General features: G+C 42.7%; 1 protein-coding gene across 2 annotated transcripts in view; it reads left to right on the top strand.

Moving 5' to 3' along the window:
• The first annotated feature begins 3,096 nt into the window (after window positions 1–3,096).
• LOC139390418 (glypican 4) overlaps window positions 3,097–24,645 on the top strand; it is a 53,870-nt gene continuing 32,321 nt past the window's right edge. For both annotated transcript variants that reach the window (XR_011629509.1, XM_071137533.1), the window contains exon 1: window positions 3,097–3,945. Coding sequence is in view for 1 of the 2 variants with exons in the window: in XM_071137533.1 (XP_070993634.1) it covers window positions 3,789–3,945 (157 nt within the window). In the remaining variant the exon portion in view is untranslated. The remainder of the gene's footprint in view (window positions 3,946–24,645) is intronic.

Here is a 24,645-nt window from a genome sequence, read left to right as displayed (position 1 = left end):
ATTGTTAGGGAACAGGAGTATTGTTAGGGAACAGGAGTATTGTTAGGGAACAGGAGTATTGTTGGGGAACAGGGGTATTGTTAGGGAACAGGAGTATTGTTAGGGAACAGGAGTATTGTTGGGGAACAGGGGTATTGTTAGGGAACAGGAGTATTGTTAGGGAACAGGTGTCACGCCCTAGCCATAGAGAGGCTTTTTATTCTCTATTTTGGTTAGGCTAGGGTGTGACTAGGGTGGGCATTCTATGTCCTTTTTTCTATGTTTTGTATTTCTATGTCTTGGCCTGGTATGGTTCTCAATCAGGGACAGCTGTCTATTGTTGTCTCTGATTGAGAACCATACTTAGGTACCCTTTTCCCCCACCTGTTTTGTGGGAAGTTAACGTTGTAGTTGTTCAGGGCACATAGCCCAAAGCTTCACGGTTGTTTTTTTTCTTTTTTTCTTTGTTTTGTTGGCGTCATTTTTAAATAAAGTTCAAATGTACGCTTACCATGCTGCACCTTGGTCCACCCTTCAGCCAGCCGTGACAACAGGGGTATATTGTTGGGGAACTAGGGTATATTGTTGGGGAACTGGGGTATTGTTAGGGAACCAGGGGTATATTGTGGGGGAACATGGATATATTCTTGGGGAACATGGAAATATTGTTCGGGAACAGGGATATATTGTTGGGGAACGGGAGTGTATTGTTGGGGAACGGGAGTGTATTGTTGGGGAACGGGGAAAATTGTTAGGGAACATGGGTATATTGTTAGGGATCAGGGGTACATTGTTGGGGAACAGGGACATATTGTTGGGGAACAAGGGTATATTGTTGAGGAGCAGGGAAATATTGTTTGGGAACAGGGGTATATTGTTAGCTAACAGGGGCATGGAAGGAGGATTTCACTCAAAATCTCACGATACATGGCCCCATTCATTCTTTCCTTTACACGGATCAGTCGTCCTGGTCCCTTTGCAGAAAAACAGCCCCGAAGCATGATGTTTCCACCCCCATGCTTCACAGTAGGTATGGTGTTCTTTGGATGCAACTCAGCATTCTTTGTCCTCCAAACACGACGAGTTGAGTTTTTACCAAAAAAGTTATATTTTGGTTTCATCTGACCATATGACATTCTCCCAATCTTCTTCTGGATCATCCAAATGCTCTCTAGCAAACTTCAGATGGGCCTGGACATTTACTGGCTTAAGCAGGGGGACACAGGGGGGGGGGGGGGCACTTTAGGGGCACTTTAGGATTTGAGTCCCTGGCGGCGTAGTGTGTTACTGATGGTAGGCTTTGTTACTTTGGTCCCAGCTCTCTGCAGGTCATTCACTCGGTCCCCCCATGTGGTTCTGGGATTTTTGCTCACCGTTCTTGTGATCATTTTGACCCCACGGGGTGAGATCTTGCGTGGAGCCCCAGATCGAGGGAGATTATCAGTGGTCTTGTATGTCTTCCATTTCCTAAAAATTGCTCCCACAGTTGATTTCTTCAAACCAAGCTGCTTACCTATTGCCTATTGCAGATTCAGTCTTCCCAACCTGGTGCAGGTCTACAATTTTGTTTCTGGTGTCCTTTGACAGCTCTTTGGTCTTGGCCATAGATTATAGTTTGGATTATATTATATTATATTATTATAGTTTGGAGTGTGACTGTTTGAGGTTGTGGACAGGTGTCTTTTATACTGATAACAAGTTCAAACAGATGCCATTAATACAGGTAACGAGTGGAGGACAGAGGAGCCTCTTAAAGAAGAAGTTACAGGTCTTGCTTCTTTGTAGGTGACCAAATACTTATTTTCCACCATAATTTGCAAATAAATTCATTAAAAATACTACAATGTGATTTTCTGGATTTTACAGGCCTCTCTCATCTTTTTAAGTGGGAGAACTTGCACAATTGGTGGCTGACTAAATACTTTTTTGCCCCACTGTATCTGTTAGGGATACTGGTTAACTATGAGATATCTGTTAGAGATACTGGTTAACTATGAGATATCTGTTAGGGATTTTGCATGAGTAAGAGCAGTGGCAGATGCACATGATCATGAATAAAGAGAGGGAAGAACTTTTTAAAAACAACTGCTTTTTCTTTGAACCAAGCCCCTCAATAGGCTTCTCAGCCATCGGCAGAGGGGTCACACACACGTACACACACGCATACACACACACACCTTCATCTGGCATGATCTAAGCGTGCTGGCTAATATCTCCTTTAATTATGAAGCGTCTGACAGACAGCAGTGCTGCTGTGGCTGTGATTGAACCTCAGGCCTGGAGAGGAGAGTGGTGGTGGTGTCATAGTAGACTGTCTGTCATCCTGTTAATGAGATGTCTCTTGCCCATGCATCTCCTCCACCTGCCACAGCCCCAGTACGCCACACTACACACCTACGGTTCCCAAATGGCACTCTATTCCTTTTATAAAGTAGTACTCTGAATAGGGAAGAGAGTGCCATATGGGAAGCAGCCCTAGTACTCCACTACACACCCATTTCAAGATAGGCAGACATACTTAGAAAGCAATCTACCTTCTCCCCGGCAGTGTAGCTTTACCTGTGTCTGTTGCTGTCTGAGGCCTTTGAGGACAGGATTTGAGGACAGTGGATCTGAGGACAGGGGATTTGTCATTTGTTTGAATGTCGCACACATGGCACCGTATGTATCTGCCATTCTACACTTCTAGGAAGTAATGATACAGTCAGTGTGTTTACAGTGTAGAAGTGGTCCACCTTGGAATTCAGAGGGTAATTGGGTGAGATTAAATGTGGTCAAGATTTGGTGGAAAGAAAAGTGCAGGTTTTTCAGAGGCCACACTTCTTGTTACTAATGCACAATAAAGTTTGACATTCAAGTAGGTCTATATGTCTGCGTTTACACAGGCAGACCAAGTCTGATATTTTCCAACTAAATTGTGTTTTGACCAATCAAAACAGATATTTGCCAATAACTCCTGGTTTTCTAAACCCAGATCCATGTGCGTTTTGGCTGCTGGAGATCGCAGTGGCAAGAGTTTACTTAACGTCCGGTCCATGCTCCACCCCGGGCGTTTTGTGTTCCCAAGTCTTTGTCCGGAACTCAGTTTGTCTACTTCTCGCGTCCTCTTTCCGCTTTATTCGCCTCCTTCTCAAAACGCATTGGAGGAGAAGGTCAGAGGGGCGGGACCTCTGGCTTTCTTCTCCAATGGGGCGAGGAGAGAGGACGCGAGGAGTGTGCAATTGAGATTTTCCCTGGGACTTTGCTAGGCGTCTAACATCTGAGCTGTAGCACGCACATAATACAGTCTAGTGTCCTGTCTGTGAAGCAACTGCAGCGCGCTGAAGGCTGCAAAAACTTTTGGGTATCTCTACTTTCCATCGTCATTGGCCTTTGTGGGAACTGAAGTCGAGGTGGATGCAACTTAAACACGAACATTAAAAAATAAGTTTGGCTGCTTATTTAGAAAAGTTTGAAACCAATGTTTTGTTGCCTGCTTTGAGTTTCTATCGGGGAGTCTGGAACTCGAAATATATGCTGAAGACAAACTCATACTCTTTCGCTTTAAAAAACAACTTTCCCTTAATTATTTATTTAGTCTTAATTGTTTAAGGTGGCCCAATCACGGCTGTGAATGAAGAATCCAGTTAGTCAACCAACTTGCTAACTTTTAGAACTTTCGTTGCCAGCGAAGTTGAAAGAAATCAGGGTCTTCATGAGGAAATTCAACGTGCTAGTTGAAACTCTGTCCTAGTAATAGCCTACAGCTGAGCGCCTTTCCCGTGTTTTTGCGTTGCGGTTATATTTTAAACTTTTATTTAACCGACTCAATGAAGACGATGTTAGTGTTCTCTACGGTTTACACATTTGCCGTGCTGTTTGTTTCGACGAAGGCTGAGCCCAAGTCGACAAGCTGCAATGAAGTTAGGGCTGCGTACCGTTCCAAAGGCTTCAACTCCAATGATGTTCCCAACAAAGGAATACACGGTAAATGTGCCTTTTAGATCATGTTCATTTGTTATTTCAACGTTTTTTTTGTTTAATTTAGGCCAGAACCATATGTTTTCTAAATGTGTTAGTCTGTCATTTAGGTTAGGTGTGTAGCCTACTGTCTGTGTTGTGACAATGATATTCATATAAAGTCATATTTAAAACTACAAGGTTACAGGCAAGTAAACTTGTAACATTATCATGTAACAATGTAACGTTTGTAACACGCATTTGAAAATAATTTGATAGCCAAAGCCTGTCAAACTTACCTATCTTTCTACGATCTTCTTGAATGATTCACTTCACCAATAAGTGATCCTAGTATTAATGACAGATTGTATTACTTGATTTTAAAATAATTCAACTGACTCCTATAGGCTAAACTTCCGTAGCTGTTGCCTTATCTGCGTTTTTACTAGGCCTTTATTCTACAGAAAATATAAAACAGCAAATACTTGCCTCGTTCATTTAGAAAAACACCTTTTGCTGATTTACAACATCAGGAACTAAAACAATACACACTCTGCAGTCCGGTACAAACAGTCCTATCTATGGGTTATTCCCTGGCTTCCGAAGTAGTGTCTTTGTAGCCCTTATTAGCCAACCTGCCGTGATTTGGAGAAAAACGGGATCATATATTTGACATTAGAAGTCAATCGGTGTAATAGTATATTTGATGTTTTTCGTTTGTTTGTAAGATAGACATATAAGTTAAAACTAGACCTTTGAGAAGGGGGGGGGGGGCAAAAACCATAGCCTAAATATTTTTACATCGCCCAAAGTCGTCTTTATGCGAGTGACTCTACGAAGTGAACACTTTCAGTTAATAATCAGTATAGTTTCACTTCCTGTTGGAAGTCATATACATTTTCGGTTGAGATTCCAAATGGCCGTACCGTGGAACAGCGCGGGGGGGGGGGGGGGGGGGGGGGTCTGGGGGGCTACTACGATGTTCCTCCCTGTGCCCCGCATACTTTAAATACCACCCTCCTCTCCTCCTTCCCCGTTTCAGTTTTTGGTCAATTTCATGTTTTGGAACTTTAAGTACATATTAGATTAATCTAAAATGTTGAATGTAGTTTTGGTTTCTTCTCCTTTTCTATAGAAGTAGCTAATGGATGTCACAGTATCTAGATCTTAACTTAGACATGGTCATTAGCATAGAATTAGGAATTAAACAGGATCTCTATGGTCATCAGCATGTTGGTTCTTTGCGTCACCGAAGAATAGGATTCCCTCTATTCATGTACTTTATAGAAATCCCTGTTTTGTAACTGGAACTAGCCAGCCTATAACCTATTTGTACTATGTCTGCCTTTTTCCTTCACCCCAGGCCTTAGATTAACTGAAGAGTTGTCATGTTAGCACCTTGATTTGTTAAAGCTGCAATATGTAACTTAACCAAATTCACATAGAAATGTGAGTTATAGATAATGCATTCTGATTGAAAGCAGGTTTAAGAGGGAGTAGATCTATTCTGTGTACTATTTCTATGCTTTCTATGCATATCTTTCGTTTTTGCTTCTTTTACTTTGTACACCAACTGAATTAGATTTTTTTGTTGCTTATAGTAAATATTTCAGTGGTTTAGATGGTAGAATGATTATCTACAGTATACTTGCTTTTTTTGTCTCACAAACTGAAATTAGGCTAACTATTAGAATATTAGCAACCTGCATAATGCATGTTTAACCTCTCTGGGATCGTTCGGGACGCTAGCGTCCCACCTCGCCACCAGCCAGCAAAATTGCAGGGCGCCAAATTCAAAACAACAAATCTCATAATTAAAATTCCTCAACCATACAAGTATTTTACACCATTTTAAAGATACACTTCTCGTTAATCCAACCACAGTGTTGATTTCAAAAAGGCTTTTCGGCAAAAGCAGAACACGTCATTATGTTAGATCAGCAACTAGTCACAGAAAGCATTCAGCCATTTTCCAACCAAATACAGATGACACTCCCAGGACTCACTGTTACACAATACATGTATGTTTTGTTCGATCAAGTTAATATTTATATCCAAAAACCTCAGTTTACATTGGCGCCATGTTCAGAAATTTCTCAAACATCTGGAGAAATTGCAGAGAGCCACATCAAATAACAGAAATAATCATCATATACTTTGATGAAAGATACATGTTTTACATTCAATTAAAGATTAACCTATTCTTAATGCAAACGCTGTATCAGATTTCAAAAAAGCTTTACGGCAAAAGCACAATATTCAATCTGAGTACAGGTTCAGCCACAAAAGCAAGCCATAGTTACACGCCAAATTGTGGAGTCAACAACAGTCATAAATAACATTATAAATCTTCACTTACCTTTGCTGATCTTCGTCGGAATGCACTCCAAGGATTCCTACTTCCATAAGAAATGTTTGTTTTGTTCGATTACGTCCATATATATGTCCAAATACCTATTATCTATTCGATAATATATCCACCGGAACTGACATGTTCCGAAAGCATACCTAGCCCAGAACATAGCCCAGTCAAATTATTACAAACAGTAACCAGCCAAGCAGAAGCGTTACAAAACTCAGAAATAGAGAGAGAATTAATCCCTTACCTTTGATGATCTTCATATGGTGGCAATCAGAAGACATTAATTTACTCAATAAATGTTCCTTTTGTTTGATGAAGTCTCTTTATATCCAAAAACCTCAGTTTTGTTAGCGCGTTTTTCTTTAGTAATCCACTGGCTCAAACTCAGTCAAAACAATCAGGCAAAAAAAATGCAAATTGTAGCTGTAAAGTTCATAGAAACATGTCGAACGATGTTTATATTCAATCCTCAGGTTGTTTTTTTAGCCTAAATGATCTATAATATTTCAACCGGACAATAACGTTGTCAATAAAGGTCAACAAGAAACGCACACGCGCCTGAAAACTGTCACGTTAGGGTCCACTCGTTCAGACTGGTCTTACTCCCTCATAAGAATACAAGCCTCAAAATATTTCTAAAGACTGTTGACATCTAGCGGAAGGCATAGGAACTGCAAATGGAGTCCTAAGTCAATGGATACTGTAATGGCATTTACTAGAAAACTACAAAACAAAAACTACTTCCTGAATGGATTTTTCTCAGATTTTCGCCTGCTAAATCAGTTGTGTTATACTCACAGACACTATTTTAACAGTTTTGGAAACTTTAGTGTTTTCTATCCAAATCTACCAGTATGCATATCATATCTTCTGGGTTCGAGTAGCAGGCCGTTTAATTTAGGCATGCTTTTCATCCAAAATTCAGAATTCTGCCCCCTACCCTAGAAAGGTTAACAAGAAATGTGGGGAGTGGTTGAAAAATGAGTTTTAATGACTCCAACCTAAGTGTATGCAAACTTCCGAGTTCAACTGTATATGGTTTAGATAAGCTAGCTAGCTACATTTTCAGATACGACATGTTTCTACTTTTGTCAGTAATTTCAGTTCAAGTTAGTGTACTGCTAGCTAGCTAACCTTGTGTGTGATCTGTGATACTAATAATATCTCAGAGCCATTTGCATTGCAAGTTATAGCCTAATGTTAGCTAGCTAATGTTGAAGCTGGTTGGTTAGCTACCTGCAGATTCATGCAGGGTAATAACTTTGGGATTATGGTTAATTGTTTAGCTAGCTAGCTAGCTAGCTACATGTCTTAAGACTCCACTATGCAAGTAACCATTTCAATGGAATGTTCATGTCACTGCAACAACTGTCGATAGCCAGAGCAAATTTACCAGCTACCAGCTATCTGCTCAGATTTCTGAGGACTCTGTGTGCCAGAGCACAGAATAACTGATGAATTTCCAAATGCTCAACGGTCATTGAATATGCCTGTATCAGTATACATTGGCAAAAAAGCTTAATTAAATTGTTGCCAGTAGCACAGTTGCATTCAACGCTCTGGATAACATTAAAAACAGCCTAACCAGCTCTTCTAGGGTGAGTAAAATGGTCAGTGAGCTGTTCTCTCGTTTGTCTGGAAGTAGCTAGCCAACCTCAGTCAGTTAGTTAGCTTGACTGCTGTTATGTCAATGCTCGAATCAACCCTACTCCTCGACCAGATCATCCAGTGTGTGTGCGCGCTCTGAACACTCTGAGAGCAAAACATTTGAATTTACGAAAGGACAATGAATATATATATATTTTTTTACATAGCCCCACCCATCTCTTTAAGGATTCACATGTGAGGCTTTAGAGGGTGTGAACAATGCTGAATGGGTGTAGACAACGAGCTCTCCAGTAGGTGTACCAAAATATTCAAGGGCTGTTTTCTGAAACGTGAGGTTACAGGTTTATCAACTACAAAGCATAATTACTTTCCCGTTGTTTCCCAACTGTTTGACATACAATTTTCTAGCCCCGATTCTCCACTTTTATTGAATGTTTAAAAACACCATTTCATAAGATCGAGCCAGTCGGTCACAAATGGTGGTCACACCAGATACTGAATGGTTTTTCTCATCCATGCCCCTACCTTAAAAAGATAAAAAATAATTCTGTGACCAACAGATGCATATCTGTATTCCCAGTCATGTGAAACACAATATAGAAGTCTGGGCCAACTTCAATGAGCACTTCTTTATCATCGATAGACTGAGATAATTGATCCGGGGAGAGTGACAAGGTCTACTCTTGCCAAATCGGGTTGGGGCTCTCAAAAATCAGAGGGGAACACAAATGCCCCTGCCTGGATTCAGTGTTTTGTGTTGCTAGGGAGAAGTGAAATCTAATTGAGCTCCCCTCCATTCTGGGCTCTGAGTTCTGCCCCACTTCATCTGGCAGTGAGTCAAAACATCTATTGTCTTTAACCCACATTTAAAACTGTCTTTCTGAATTGGTCCAGGCATCACATTGGACAAGACACACACAGCTATGTTACTATACTTGAGGAATTTTTGGGGACCAACAATTGATTCCCATTAACTTATTTTCCCTTACCCACTAAACCCTAATTCTAAACCTAACTCCTAAGCCTAAAACAGCCTTTTTACAATTGAGGACCAACCACAATTAATTTGAGTTGGTTTACTATTCTTGTGAGGACTTCTGGGGACTCCCCCCCCCCCCCCCCCCCCCCCCCCAATCAATCTACACATACTACCCCATAATGACAAAGCAAAAACAGGTTTGTAGAATTGTTTTGTAACAAAAAGAACGGGCGGGCCAGTCCATAGCATCAATGCCTTCCTCTTGCAGGAACTGCTGACACACTCCAGCCACATGAGGTCAAGCATTGTCTTGCATTAGGAGGAACCCAGGGCCAACCGCACCAGCATATGGTCTGTGAAGAGCACAGGGCGCCAGTGGCGAATTTGCCAATCTTGATGTTCTCTGGCAAATGCCAAACGTCCTGCACGGTGTTGGGCTGTAAGCACAACCCCCACCTGTGGACGTCGGGCCCTCATACCACCCTCATGGTGTCTGTTTCTGACCGTTTGAGCAGACACATGCACATTTGTGGCCTGCTGGAGGTCATTTTGCAGGGCTCTGGCAGTGCTCCTCCTGCTCCTCCTTGCACAGAGGCGGAGGTAGCGGTCCTGCTGCTGGGTTGTTGCCCTCCTACGGCCTCCTCCACATCTCCTGATGTACTGGCCTGTCTCCTGGTAGCGCCTCCATGCTCTGGACACTACGCTGACAGACACAGCAAACCTTCTTGCCACAGCTCACATTGATGTGCCATCCTGGATGAGCTGCTCTACCTGAGCCACTTGTGTGGGTTGTAGACTCCGTCTCATGCTACCACTAGAGTGAAAGCACCGCCAGCATTCAAAAGTGACCAAAACATCAGCCAGGAAGCATAGGAACTGAGAAGTGGTCTGTGGTCACCACCTGCAGAACCACGCCTTTATTGGGGGTGTCTTGCTAATTGCCTATAATTTCCACCTGTTGTCTATCCCATTTGCACAACAGCATGTGAAATTTATTGTCAATCAGTGTTGCTTCCTAAGTGGACAGTTTGATTTCACAGAAGTGTGATTGACTTGGAGTTACATTGTGTTGTTTAAGTGTTCCCTTTATTTTTTTGAGCAGTGTATTTCATATACCTTTGACTATTGGATGTTCTTATAGGCACTATAATATTGCCAGTGTAACAGTATAGCTTCCGTCCCCCTCCTTGCCCCTACCTGGGCTCAAACCAGGAACACATAGACAACAGCCACACTTGAAGCATAGTTACCCATCGCTCCACAAAAGCCGCGGCCCTTGCAGCGCAAGGGGAATAACTACTCCAAATCTAAAAGCGAGTGAAGTTTGAAACAGTTTTAGCGCACACCCAGCTAACTAGCTAGCCATTTCACATTGGTTACACCAGCCATTAGGCTGATAGGCTTGAAGTAATAAACAGCGCTGTGCTTGCGAAGAGCTGCTGGCAAAACACACAAGTGCTGTTTGAATGAATGATGGGCCTGCTGCTTCTGTCAGACTGCTCTATCAAATCAGACTTAATTATAACATAACAATAACACACAGCAATACGAGCCTTTGGTCATTAATATGATCGAATCCGGAAACTAAAATTTCGATAACAAAACGTTTACTATTTCAGTGAAATTTACCTAACAGGTGGCATCCCTTAGTCTAAATATTCTTGTTACATTGCACAACCTTCAATGTATGTCATAGTTACGTAAAATTCTGGCAAATTAGTTTGCAATGAGCAAAAGAAATGACAATTTCACCTGGTTAATATTGCCTGCTAAACTGGATCAGTAGTTGTAACTAGTGATTATGATTGATTGTTTTTTATAAGATAAGTTTAATGATAGCTAGCAATTTACCTTGGCTTCTACTACATTCGCGTAACAGGCAGGCTACTCGTGGAGTGCAATGGTTAGAGCGTTGGACTAGTTAACTGTGTGGTTGCAAGATTGGATCCCCTGAGCTGACAAGTTGAAAATCTGTCGTTTTGCCCCTGAACAAGGCAGTTAACCCACAGTTCCTAGACAGTCATTGAAAATAAGAATGTGTTCTTAACTGACTTGCCTAGTTAAATAAAAGGTATAAAAAAAAAATGTAATAAAAAAAAATTATAATCGGAACTCTGGGGGCTCTGGCTGAGCCAACTCTGGGGGCTCTGGCTGAGCCAACTCTGGGGGCTCTGGCTGAGCCAACTCTGGGGGCTCTGGCTGAGCCAACTCTGGGGGCTCTGGCTGAGCCAACTCTCGGGGCTCTGGCTGAGCCAACTCTCGGGGCTCTGGCTGAGCCATTCGAGGACATTGAGACTTGTCCCGAAGCCACTCATGCGTTGACTTGGCTGTGTGCTTAGGGTCGTTGTCCTGTTGGAAGGTGAACCTTCGCCCCTGTCTGATAACCTGCTCCAGAGCACTCTGGACTTCATCGAGGACCTATCTGTGATTTGCTCGGTTCAGCTTTGCCTCAATCCTGAAGCGTTTCCCAGTCTGTGCCGTTGAGAAACATCCCTACAGCATGATGCTGGTACTGCCATGTTTCACCTTAGGGATAATGCCAGATTTCCTCCAGATGTGACGCTTGGCATTCAGGCCAAAAAGTTCAGTCTTGGTTTCATCAGACCAGAGAAAAGTTGTGCCTTTTGGCAAACTCCAAGCGGGCTGTCGTGCCTTTTACTGAGGAGTGGCTTCAGTCTGGACACTCTACCATAAAGGCCTGATTGGTGGAGTGCTGCAGAGATAGTTGTCCTTCTGGAAGGTTCTGCCATCTCCACAGAGGAACTCTAAAGCTCTGACAGAGCGCCAATCGGGTTCTTGGTCACCTCGCTGACCAAGGCCCTTATCCCCCAATTGCTGGTTCCAAACTTCTTGAATTTAAGAACGATGGAAGCCACCACGGTCTTGGTAACGTTCAGTGCTGCAGAAAGGTTTTGGTACCCTTCCACAGATATGTGCCTTGACACGATCCTGTCTCTGAGTTCTACGGACAATTCCTTTGACATCATGGCTTCTGCTCTGAGATGCACTGTCAACTGTGGGACCATGTCTGTAGGTAATGGGTCTGAATACTTTCCGAATGCACTGTATGCATGACACTGTCTCATTGCCTCCAGTTCCACTCTCCCTTTCCTCCCAGCAATTAATCAGTAAGGGTATTATTATTTAAGTACACTCCAATTTCAAGGGTATTATTATTTAAGTATACTCCATCCTCCTACGCTACATTCCAGGCGATTTGAGAAGTCCCTGGAAGGCTCTGCCTCACTGAAATAGCAGTGTTTATATAGCCGTTGTCTCTAAATGGCCATAAATCAGTGATTGGTGGAATACACTGTTTATTGTATATGTAGCCCTTGACACAGAAACGGTTTAACCATGCAAATTAAATCCATGAGCTTAGTTGGAATCCTGACTAATATTTTAGGTTAATGTAAAAAAACTGTAATGGAAAACCCATCGATGCTCAAGCATTGACAGATAGGGAGTAACGGCAGAGTCCATTGTTAAATAGTTGCTTTATACCATGGTCTGTCTTTCCAACCTTTATGGTAACTGTGACCTACTGGCACATTTTGAAGTTTGTGGTATCTGTTATTATAAAGTAGAACGTACGTTATGAGCACATTACTTTCTATTCTACCAAGAAATGCATAGAACCTTACTGAGGGTAAAACGTCTACTCTAAACAATCAGGGACACCTCATGGCTGAATTCACAGAACTTTGCCAAGGTTACAAGCTTCCACCACATTCAGGCCCTAGTACTTCTATAGGGAGTACCCTGCCTGTCTGCTATAGAGGGATGAGGTGTGGGTTGGGGGTGATACAATTGCTGCCATTGGCGCTCGATCACTGGCATAGATGTTGGGGGGATAATGTGTCAAGTGCTTTGCTGCACGGTGGCAGGGGGGACAAGTTCTTCAAAAGAGGCAAAAAACAGAGCGGTTAACACCGACCAGATGGGTATCTACCATGTCAACAGCTCTTCATTCCATCCAGGGCCAGGCACCACGCTGCACTTCTCTCTCTTTCTACTCCTCAAGCTAAAAATCTGTTTCAGTTTACACTGGCGGTGATGTCATGCCTCAGGTACGGGATAATGGAAAGGATCAAAGTCCAAGAGGAAAAGGTTTGGGCTGTTTTCCCTCCCTACTTTCTGCTGAAGTAACATCCCGCTCATAATCAGTCCGGAGAATTGACTGAAACTCAATGCCGCTATGACCTCAGCACATTGGCCTGTGAGTGAGCTGAAGACGCTTAGCAGTGGAGGAGTGTGAGGTCTACTTCCTGAATATCTTTGCTGGCTGGGTTTGTGCTCTGCGTCTTTATGGTTTGGTAAATAGCAGCTTTTGTTATTGCCATAACATTCAGCAGATAAGAGCAGTCTAGGGGAACTGGGACATTAGTCTGGGCAGCTTGTGTTCTTCTGCTCCATGACTGTTAACATCTTCAATAATTAACTAATAAACAAACCAACTGGTGTCATGTTCCCTACTCAAGGCCAGGGATTTCTGTGTAACCTTGAGACTAGAGGTTTACCGATTTATGATTTTTCAATACCGATACCAATTATTGGTGGACCAAAAAAGCCGAAACCGATTAACCAGCCACTGAATGAACACTTATTTTAACTTAATATAATACATCAATAAAATTTACCCTCAAGTAAATAATGAAACAATTTGGTTTAAATAATGCAAAAACAAAGTGTTGGAGAAGAAAGTAAAAGTGCAATATGTGCTATGTAAGAAAGCTAACGTTTCAGTTCCTTGCTCAGAACATGAGAACATATGAAAGCTGGTGGTTCCTTTTAACATGAGTCTTCAATATTCCCAGGTAAGAAGTTTTAGGTTGTAGTTATTTCCCTCTACCATTTGTATTTCATTAACCTTTTGACTATTGGATGTTCTTATAGGCACTTTAGTATTGCCAGTGTAACAGTATAGCTTCCGTCCCTCTCCTCGCTCCTCCCTGGGCTCGAACCAGCAACACAACGACAACAGCCACCATCGAAGCAGCGTTACCCATGCAGAACAAGGGGAACAACTACGAGAAGGCTCAGAGCGAGTGATGTTTGAAACACTATTAGCGTGTGCTAACTAGCTAGCCATTTCAATTCGGTTACACCAGCCTCATCTCGGGAGTTGATAGGCTTGAAGTCATAAATGGCGCAATGCTTGACGCACAGCGAAGAGCTGCTGGCAAAACGCACAAAAGTGCTGTTTGAATGAATGGTTATGCGCCTGCTTCTGCCTACCACAACTCAGTCAGATGCTTGAATGCTCAGTCAGATTATATGCAACGCAGGACACGCTAGATAATATCTAGTAATATCATCAACCATGTGTAGTTAACTAGTGATTATGATTGAGTGTTTTTTATAAAATAAGTTTAATGCTAGCTAGCAACTTACCTTGGCTTACTGCATTCACGTAAGTCTCCCTGTGCAGTGCAACGAGAGAGGCAGGTCGTTATTGTGTTGGACTAGTTAACTGTAAGGTTGCAAGATTGGCTCCCCGAGCTGACAAGGTGAAAATCTGTCTTTCTGCCCTTGAACAAGGCAGTTATTATCCCACCGTTCCTAGGCCGTCATTGAAAATAAGAATGTGTTCTTAACTGACTTGCCTAGTTAAATAAAGGTATTTTAAAATTTGGCAAATCGGTGCCCAAAAATACCGATTTCCGATTGTTATGAACTTGAAATCGGCCATTCCGATTAATTAGTCTCTACTTGAGACTTACCGAACCCCAGTATTAAGCTAAACAGAAACACAAAAACAAGTGAACTGCTTCATTGTTGTGGACTCAGTGCACTACATTTTAATCAGGTTCGATAGTGCACTCTGTAGGAAATGGGGTCACATTTGGATTTCAGCTATGGGCTGTCTTAGCATTCCACCTGACAGACCTGAACCAAAAAAGCATAGTACCTGTAGGTAGGTTTACCGGTCTTGTCCGGTAGCTAAAGGATTTCAGGTCTGACCTGTTTGGCCACATTGGCTGGTGTTGAACTTATGTTATTTTTCCCACATGTTGATTCTTTAATATAATATGTTGGGATTAATGGGAATACACATGCCATTCAAGTTGGCAGCATTTGTTGTGCTAAATCAGTTGCAGCGGTGGAATGGCACTGTGTTCTAAGGATGTAGTGGTCACGCTGCCATCTCTCAACCTCCCTCATGCCGGACGGCCGGCCCCTCACCCTCCCGCTGCCCCCTCACCCTCCCCGCTGCCCCAGTGAGCGACAGATCAGATCAGTGGGGGGTGGATGCAGTGTGTTGGAACAATGGGGCACCCCCTTTTAGGCCAGTTTGCCTCCCTCCCTGCAACAGGGGACCACCAAGACCCTCACCCAGGACCACCAAGACCCTCACCCAGGACCACCAAGACCCTCACCCAGGGTCCCTGGAGCTGGGAACTACCACAAAGAGGGGCCCAGAGTGACTTACTGAGGCACACAGACCATGACCTTAATCGAAGGCTCATGTGTGTCTGCCAGTTTGGCTTGTTGCTCTGTAGTTTGTTCTCTAGTACTACTGAGAGTTTGTATACGGCCATATAATCAGAATTTTATTTCTATGGTTACGGGCCCACACCTCCTCCTGAGAAGAGCTGTGAGAAATCTGGGTTTGTGGCTTTCCACACTTTGGCTTGACGTGGAGCGCCCCCTCAAACTCCTTGTTAACAGCATGCAAACAGGACGTGTTAAGTCGGCAGTCTCTCTTCCCCCTTCGCTTCGGCTGACATATCACTTCATGTTTCCCTGACTCTTTCCCCTCCCACTCAGCTCATAGGAGCTGCTCTAACAAATCCAGAGGGGTTTTGTTTCTTTCTCTGTCCTGCTGCCTTAGTGAATCTCCCTCAGTCTTTTCCTTGTCTCCATAATGGTTTATTAGTGTTTTCTTGCTCCTCTACTTTCGTCTTCTCCATACCCTGCTGTACTCTCTCTCCTTCTCTCTCCCTCTATACTCTCCTTCTCTCTCTCACTCTATACCCTCCTTCCTCCCCTCTCTCCACTATCTACTCCTCAGGGGTTCTTTGTGTGGAAGGCTTCCAGATGATTTTCATGCCAAAACAGACCGCTGCTGTCGTTTTCACACACTTCTCCCCCAGGCTTTGCTGTCATGCCTCAATATGAGTTGTCGTTTGGTATTGTCACAGTCAGATCTTCTGCTGCTCCTCTGCCAATGGTTTTTACAGCCGTTGTTATGTTAGCCTTTTTCCATAGTGCCTCTTCTTTCACTGCTGAAATTCCTTTTGTGTTGTATTTTGTTGTTCCCTTGATATCTGAGCCGTGGTGTCTTTTGTGTTGAGATCACTCAGTGGTGGTGTCACTCAGCCAGCTGTGAGGAGTGGGGAAGGACTTCTGGCACTGATCCCAAACTCTGAGGATGGGGACTGACCTGACCGACTTTTGGGGGAGGGAGGGGGGGTGGTGTGTGTGTGTGTGTGTGAGATTTGTGCGTCTAACTTCTTCGTTCATTATTATTCACGAGTCATTCAGGATTATCCGTAATCATGTGGATGTGTTTTAAAACATTTTATTCGTATTCACAATAAAAGGGAATCCAAAATTACACTATTTACCATTCATTTGTTTGGTGAAAAATCTGAAACCTAATTAAAGCACACAAAAAATGCATTCAAGTTTGTAGTCACTAGCTTGATGTAGTCCTTGCGTGCTATGAATATGGGACCAAATACTTTTTACTACTTTAATGCACAGTGAATTTGTCTCAATACTTTCGGTGTCCTAAAATGTGGGGACTATGTACAAAAAGTGCTGTTATTTCTAAACGGTTCACCCAATATGAGGATGATACGGTCTACTTATGCTGACAGTCTGCACTTAAGCCTCATAGTCCATAGTATAATTTCATATCCAAAGTGCTGGAGTACAGAGCCAAAACAACTAAATGTGTCACAGTACTTTTTGGAGCTCACTATGGGTTGGGTGGTATACAGGGGTATTGATTCCAATGAAATGTTCTACAAATAGGTTACTTAACTGTCAGGTAGCTATCATTGGGTTGAAGTTTGGTTGATCAGTAGAAACAATTAGAATGGAAAAAGCCAAATGAAACGCTACCCATAAATCCATATATAGAAATAAAACACTATCAGGCAGTGATATTATATTTTGGCCATATTGCCCAACCCTAATGTGAGCGCCAGGGAGAGACCAAGACATGAAGCTCTAATGGAGTACCATGCAGGAACTATCTGTCAAGCTTTCTGGATTGTTATGAAGATCATGAATACGATAACATCAAGGTTTTGTATTTGCCACAGACCTGTGTGGTTGGGGAGCAGCGTGCGTGAAGGCCTGAAGCTAGGGACTCGCCTGCGTGTTTGGGCTTGAACCCCAGTGCTGGGTCCAGGCCAGATGAGGTCTAATCCCTGCTAATTACTCCCAAGGCCTGCATCAAGACTCCCACCAATGAGGCTCCCACTAACACTTAGCTGAGTTTTCCAAAGCATAGTTAGCCTAATAAGTCACCTAATGACCCAATTCTTTACTCCGCTCCAGGCTTTTGAACATATAATAAACAAATGATCTGAGATCTGGAAAAAAACAAACACGGTCCTCTGCTTTAAATATGTTTTCTCATTTCCAGCCAAGCTGTAGGAGGGTCTCTGTCTTGGCCTTTTCACAAGGCTCTGTAAATTTGACTGACGAGGTCATCAAAAAAACATGAACAAACCATCGGCAGAAGTCTTGCTGGCCGAGGCACTTCAATTAGAACCAAAGGCTCTTCAAAGACTCCCTTGCTTTTTAAATAAAGGCTTGAAAAGCTACAAATCATTCGGTCGGTAAGTTTTGAGGATGGCAGTTTTCCCTGAAAGAAAAACGAGGCTTTTTGAGGAAACTGGAGACTTCCATTTGGGACAAGAACCATGTTACATTGTTGGAAAGGCTAGACCTATCTCATAGTCGCAGTGATTTATTGACACATCCACTCTATATAATTTGGAATGGGACAGAATTGGTTGGTCATGACTAAAGCTTTAGGTATATTATTTATTCCGCTCTTTGACAGTTGGCTATGACTGGGTTCCATCCCACCACCCTGTCTGGTGTCAGTTTCCCCAAAGCCCAACAGGTATATCAGAATCATTGTTGGCCTTTTGTAGCTTTTGAGGGCCCAGAAACCTGATCTTGCACCTGACCTCATTCAGCCTGGGGGGCTTTGCCGGGCGGCCGCAGCAGGCTGTCCTGTTCCTGTCCCAACATCTGGTGGATCTCAGTTCAGCTGCTTTTGGACGTCTGTTATAAACATTGAGGGGCTGTTTATCCCTGGGCCCGTTTCATCATTTACTGACAAGACTGAAATGTTTGTGTTCACATTTTTAAACCTTTCTAATGCTTCTTCACCTGACGGACAGTGACGTTTGTGGGGGGTTGAAAATGACTTTCCATGTACACTCCGTATTGGTTTGAGCGGTATCCAGATTGTCATACCTTCATACCGACCTTGTGCCACCCGGGAATATCCACTATTACTGGCACTGAACACAAGGGGTGCTATTTTCAACCCCTACTGCGCCTCTGTAATATGAAGGTTATCAATGCTAACAAGTACATGTAAAACCCCATGGTGAATGTTGATTAAATGCTAACGAGCGCATTTCAATACAGTGTCTGACAAACTATTTTGTCAGACACTGACACTGCAGGACAGACATCCCAGCAAAATGCTACTCAGTTTGCTGCATGGGCAAAACCAATATTAGTGTTGACAGTATTGAAAAACCAACCTTTGACTATTTACAAATACCACAGTATACCGCCTAACTCTAACAGTTTATTAGGTACACCACCCTGTTCACGAGAATGGTTCGCTCCTACAGACATGGCCATGACTTGCTATATAAAAAAGGTACAGGCATTCAGTTACTGTTAGATTGAACGTTAGGTCACTCGTTTTGCCCATTCTAAGCGACTGATATGATCGTCGGTGCCAGGCCCTCGTTCATGTCTCAAACGGCCATCCTCCTGGGCTTTACACTCACGACAGTGTCTAGGGTTTAACAATAATTGTGTGACAAACAAACATCCAGTCAGAGGCAGTCCTGTGGGCAAAAGCAGCTTGTTGATGAGAGGGGTGGAAGGCAAATGGCAAGAATTGTGCAAGCTAACAGGCGGGCCACAGACAGACGAATAACGGCGTAGGACGGCATCTCGGAACACAACTCGTCGGTCCTTGTCACAGATTGGCTATTGAGTAGTGGGATAAACGGTGCCTGGTCCGACATATCCCATTTCCTATTGCGTCATGCTGATGGCAGCCAGGATTTGGCATGGTCCCATCCTCCCTGGTGTCAACAGTACAGGCTGTAATGGTGTGGGGAAGGTTTTCCCGGCATACGTTAGGTCCCTTCATTCCCCGACAAATTCGGGCGGTTCTGTAGGCAAAGAGGGGTCCGTCCCGGTACTACCGGGTGTGTCTAATAAACTGGCCACTGTCTTTGTGTACTATAGAAACAGTCAAGTATAACTGGCCACTGTCTTTGTGTACTATAGAAACAGTCAAGTATAACTGGCCTATAAAGTTCACATTTCTCTGGTTTTCTGAGCAAACTTTTTAAATTTAATCTCATGGACAGTAGTTTGTTTTTCTGACAGCAGTACAACATGGTTTTTGTGCAAGGCTCCCATGGTAAAAGCACTTGGCTTTATGTAAAGAGGGGTTTTCTCTTTTAAAGTCTGAGTCAGTGGAAAGAGGGAGGGACTAGTTGGGAAGGTATTTTGTGCCCAGTTTTTCCTCCTGCTCCCTTGGGATCAAGCTGTGCTGTAACTTGCCCTCTGCGTTTTGTCTGAAGAACCTCTGCCTGTCTGCGAATGTGGGGAGATAACGTGTACACACATACTCTCTTTAGCACAAGCCCAGGCTATAAATGTGGAATCCCCGGTAGAGCGGCACTAGATCAGAAAACTCAACAGATATCTGGAAGAAAGACTGACGGGACTGACTTGGATTAACTTTTAGTTTAGCATGACGTGTGTGTCCTCCCACCCTTCCAAGGATACACGATGTTTGTTGCTTTAATAGGTGCTGGGGGTTCTGACCCTTCAGTTTAAACTGATTGCTTTTTCATGGCTTTGCTCACCCTTTGAGGCCAGTGTCTTTGGCTCTCTTGCTGGTGGTAAGGCTGGGTGATATATTGACTAATTCAAATGTATGTTTTTACTCAATATTCCAAATGCCTGTATCGTAGGAATCAAAGTTTTTATTTTTTAGATTTTAGGTTATGTTAGGCTTGTTCTCATGTCTTTTTGGTCTCATCTCCTTCGTTCCTTCTGTGCCGTCTTCACCTTCCCATTTACACCAGAGATCTGTATATAATGGCGAGATGCTCATGTCACCACCCTAACAATGGGAGTCGTTGTCCCGAAGGCAGGTGACAAGCTTCTGTCCAAAATAAGGCCACAGAAACAGTGGGCTTATTTTTGACAGATTTTGGGGAGAATAAAACCTTTCGCTACGCCTCTTCCTCTGGTTTACACACACACCAAGCCCCTCCTGCCCCTCACGCCAACAAAGATGGGAGATCACTTCTTCCTCTGAGACAAGCAGTTTCAACTCGCTATTTGCGTTTGAGGCTTGGTCCAACAGAATGGGTCATATGGACACTGAAACACACAGAGACATTATTTCACTGTAATAGGAGTTAACCTTTCTATTGATGCCCTTTTTATGTCTCAACTCCTCAGCTTGTGCTCGGAGCAGACACTACTAAAACGGGAGTATAAATGAACATTGATTATGGAAAATGAATCCTCTGTCACGCTAGCAGCATTTTAGCCAGACTGTTATACTGTCTAGTCTGTGTTTTATAAACGTGCAATAAGCATAAAACACAATTATATATGTAATTGGCAACTCATTCTCATTTAGAGAAATACGGGAAGCCACTTGATTTCAACATAGTGGACAGGCTAGCATGCTGTTCAAACAGTTGGAGACAGACAGAAGGGTGTGTTCATAACAATTCACTGTTTTCACTTGTTAGCGAGCAAATACATCCAAGTTGTCTAAACTTGAGATATAAAGATTAGCTTGCTTCTTACTAGCGCTTGAGTGATTGAGACTTGTGTTAATGTTCTATAATGCCTGCTTCAACAAGTAAGTCATTATTAGTGAATGTGCATTATGCATGGTTCTGGTTAAATTTGTAACAAATAGGGGCATTTTCATAGACTTGAAAGCCAGATCAGTGATTATTGCAAAAAAGCAGGTTAAACTATTTTGATAAAATGATTAAAGATGCACTACACAGAAATCGCTTCACCATTTCCTTATTGCTAAAAATGTTAATAGTTCGCCTAATTTCAGTTTCACTTAACAAAGAAGTATAGTGTGGAGTCATTGTACTATCTAAACCTCTGTAATATATTCTCAGCTGTTTGAAGCTGGTGTAAAACACACAATCCAAACTTTACAGGAAGCAAAGAAATAGTGCACATAGAACATATCTACCGCTTCTTAGATTTGTGTTCATTGAGAATCATATCTATAACACACATTTCTATGTGAATTCGGTCGGGTCGCCCCAGAAAGTGACACTTTAAAAAAAATGATATCTATAGTAGGTCTTATGGTTGTGGAAGACCTATATTTAGTCTAGGTATAATTTCACATGCCCTGAATTCATTAGATTATTGTGGACTGTTTGAAATCCAGTGTATAATTATAATAAAGATTATAATCGAGAGGTATATCAATCGCACTCACTCACATACATTTCGCCCCATGAGGTAGAAAAAATGGAGATGATATTTAGGCCATATCATCCAGCCCTAGCTAGTAACACTACTAAAGACTACTATAACTACTATAATTTCATACCATTGTTAACATTGGCCAATATCTAATTGTCTAAGTAAGATTAACGTTAAAACACGATTAGGTTTTCCTTACTCTCGTTACCTCCATTCTTTTTTCAAATGTATGTTTATTCCCATCCATGTAATGCACACTCCTTCATATCTCTCCTTAACTCCCTGCTAATACCTCATTTTGGTTAGTCCACTCCCTTTTTTCTCTTTCCATCGCTCTCTCCCTTCTCTCACTCCTTTGGCCTCTCACCGTTTTGTACATGGAGGCCGTAGTGAGGGTTAGTATTTGGGGAAGTTTAATTGCTACCACCTCAAACTTGCTCTGCTCAGTTGAACCAACACCGTCCAGTCAGTCCAGGGTTGTTTTCCAAATGGCACTCTTTCCCCTATATACTGCACTACTTTTGACCAGTGGCCCACAGTAGTGTACTATATAGGGGATAGGGTGCCATTTAGGAGTTAGTCTAGCTCTCCTGAAGTTCTGCTCTGCTGGCTCTAAACTAACCCCTCAGTCTTGAGGTAAATGTGTTTCATAGCTCCAAATTAGTGCATTACTATGTTTTCTCTATGCTGCTTTACAGGTCACCGATACAAAGATGGGCCCTATATAGTAGTTACCCATTACTACATATTGATACAATTATAAACATGGGACAAAGACAAGTCTTTATTTTCCCACTAGTTACTTATAATAGTTTGATGTGACTGCGTGTACTCCCTGTGGTAAGTGTTGGTATCTAGTCGACTTTCTATTAACGTATCTGTGAGGAAATGCCGGAGCTAGCTAAATCATTGACAGAGCTGACCTGGGATGTAGTATAGACAGGGAGCTGACCTGGGAAGAAGTGGCCGGCAGGGAGATTTTGTGTTGGGAGACTAAGGTGGAGCTGGGAAGGGCTGAGCTGAAGGGGAGAGGGAAACGGACACAGAGCGGGAGGCCAGGGCCATGTTGTGGAATCTCCCCTGGGCCTTCTGAGTAAATGTTCATGGATGATATCATTTTGGAATGTTCACAAATGGAGAGGCCATGACTGGTTTAGCCATCAGAGATGGACTCTCTCCGGTGGCAGGGGGTTAGGATTTATGGGTCTCTCGGTGTGTGTACTTTTTTGTGTGTGTGTTTGTTTGGATTATTTTACGTTTGGCGGTTGTTTTTCTTGAACTTGGGCAGTACTTCAACAATGTAATATATTAGCCTGCTGATAGTCTTTTCCATAGCCTTAGGAAATGCCATGGCTGTCAGCAGTCTGGTTTTTAACCTGTTACCAGCCTGTTGCTGTGTCAGTGCCATGTTGTGGTGCTGTTAAACAGAAAATATACTAGTCATGTTTGTAATGAGGTTCCACCCTGGCCTCTGTACATGCGTCTCTCTCTTATCAATGTAATTCCATCCGAAAAGACAATCTTACGTATTTGGACAGCTGTGTTTTGGAATAGATTTTAATCCCTGATTTATTTAAGGAAACATCATTTTGCATCAGTGCTTTCCAAGGTCTTGTGGCTGGCTGCTTAACTGTAAAATATCTCCCTCTCCAAATTCAATTCTCCTTAACCAAAACTCCTGATCCCCTAAGGGAATGTTGTGTATTCTTCTAAATGGATATAAGCAGGCCAGTCAAAGCACATGTTACAGGCAAGGTAGCTGAGGAACGCTCAACTCTGTTCTCTTATATCAAGGAGGAGTTGCGTTTTGATAACTGGTTGCGTGTTTACTAGCAACATTGAGTCCCCATCAGTCAATACTTGTAAAAATGTACATTCTGAAAATGTACTGTTTGTCCTGTACAACTGCGGTCCTTCCGCCATGAGCTGAAATTCATACTTTAATAAAAATGTTTATAGAATACAACCACAGACTTTCCCCTCATTTGTGTTGCTCAACTTCAGCGCAAATTCTATTGCACAAATGCTCTTGTGCCAATTGAATCTCGGCTTACTTAGTACGTCAAGGCCACTACATTTCCTGTTGATCAACACAAATGAGGAAAAAGTTGGTTGTAATTATACGTTTTTACTAAACATATGAATTTCAGCCCCCCGTGGAAGGGCCACAACCATCGACTGATGGTGACTCAATGTTGTTGCTAGCAAATTGCGTGACCTTGATATAAGAGAACCTAGTTGAGCGTTCCTCAGCTACAAGCAAAGCTAACATTTCTCACTTTACCACTCTCCTCCCACCAGTGTTGACAAGTTGGTTTATTTGAGCCACACGTCTCGTTTAAGATGGTTGTTTCACACAGATATTAAATGAAGTTACTTCATGTAAATCTGTGGTGTTGGAGCTGAGCTGTTTTTCTGCCACTTTTAGCACAAAGGCAGGCAGCCATTACCATACGGTGATGCACACCAGTAGCTGTGACCGACGTCTGGTCGGAGATGACCCATCGCCGTTAATCATTGCTATTGTACGAGTTAGTTTGTAGCGGCATGTCTGGAAAGGTTGTTTTAATGAGAGCAGTGAGGTGTTTAAAAACAATTTTTTTAGGAGCACTGCTATGAAACATGACTCAAAAAAATGCCTCCATGAAAGATTGAATTCAATCAATGAAACTGCCTCTGGAACCCACATGAATCAGTATAGTAGGTGTATATTTGTATAGCCCGCTACCAAGACATACAACTCGTTTCACCATCAATGTATATTTAGATACCAACATATGATGCTAATTTGAATTTATTTGTCTCTGACTTGGATCATGATGAATGGCCACAGCAGAGGGACATGTAGAGTACAGAGTTCCTATCAGGGATGACCAGAGTTGGCCTGCATCCAAAATGGTAACTTATTCCCTTTATAGTGTGTCCAGCTATCTCTACGGTCCCTGGTCAAAAGTAGTGCACTATAAAGGGAACAGGATACCATTTGGAATGTAGCCTCCAGCGGAAGAGTCGAGTTCTGAGTTGGCTGGGGTGTCTGCGTGTTGAAAGCGTCTTCCCGCCGGCCGACCGC

Source organism: Oncorhynchus clarkii, chromosome 31 (assembly GCF_045791955.1).
Source record: "Oncorhynchus clarkii lewisi isolate Uvic-CL-2024 chromosome 31, UVic_Ocla_1.0, whole genome shotgun sequence".
In the NCBI taxonomy this organism is placed as follows: Eukaryota; Metazoa; Chordata; class Actinopteri; order Salmoniformes; family Salmonidae; genus Oncorhynchus; species Oncorhynchus clarkii.
The sequence above is the reverse complement of the archived record's forward strand: the minus strand, read 5'-3'. Positions and strand labels throughout refer to the sequence as shown.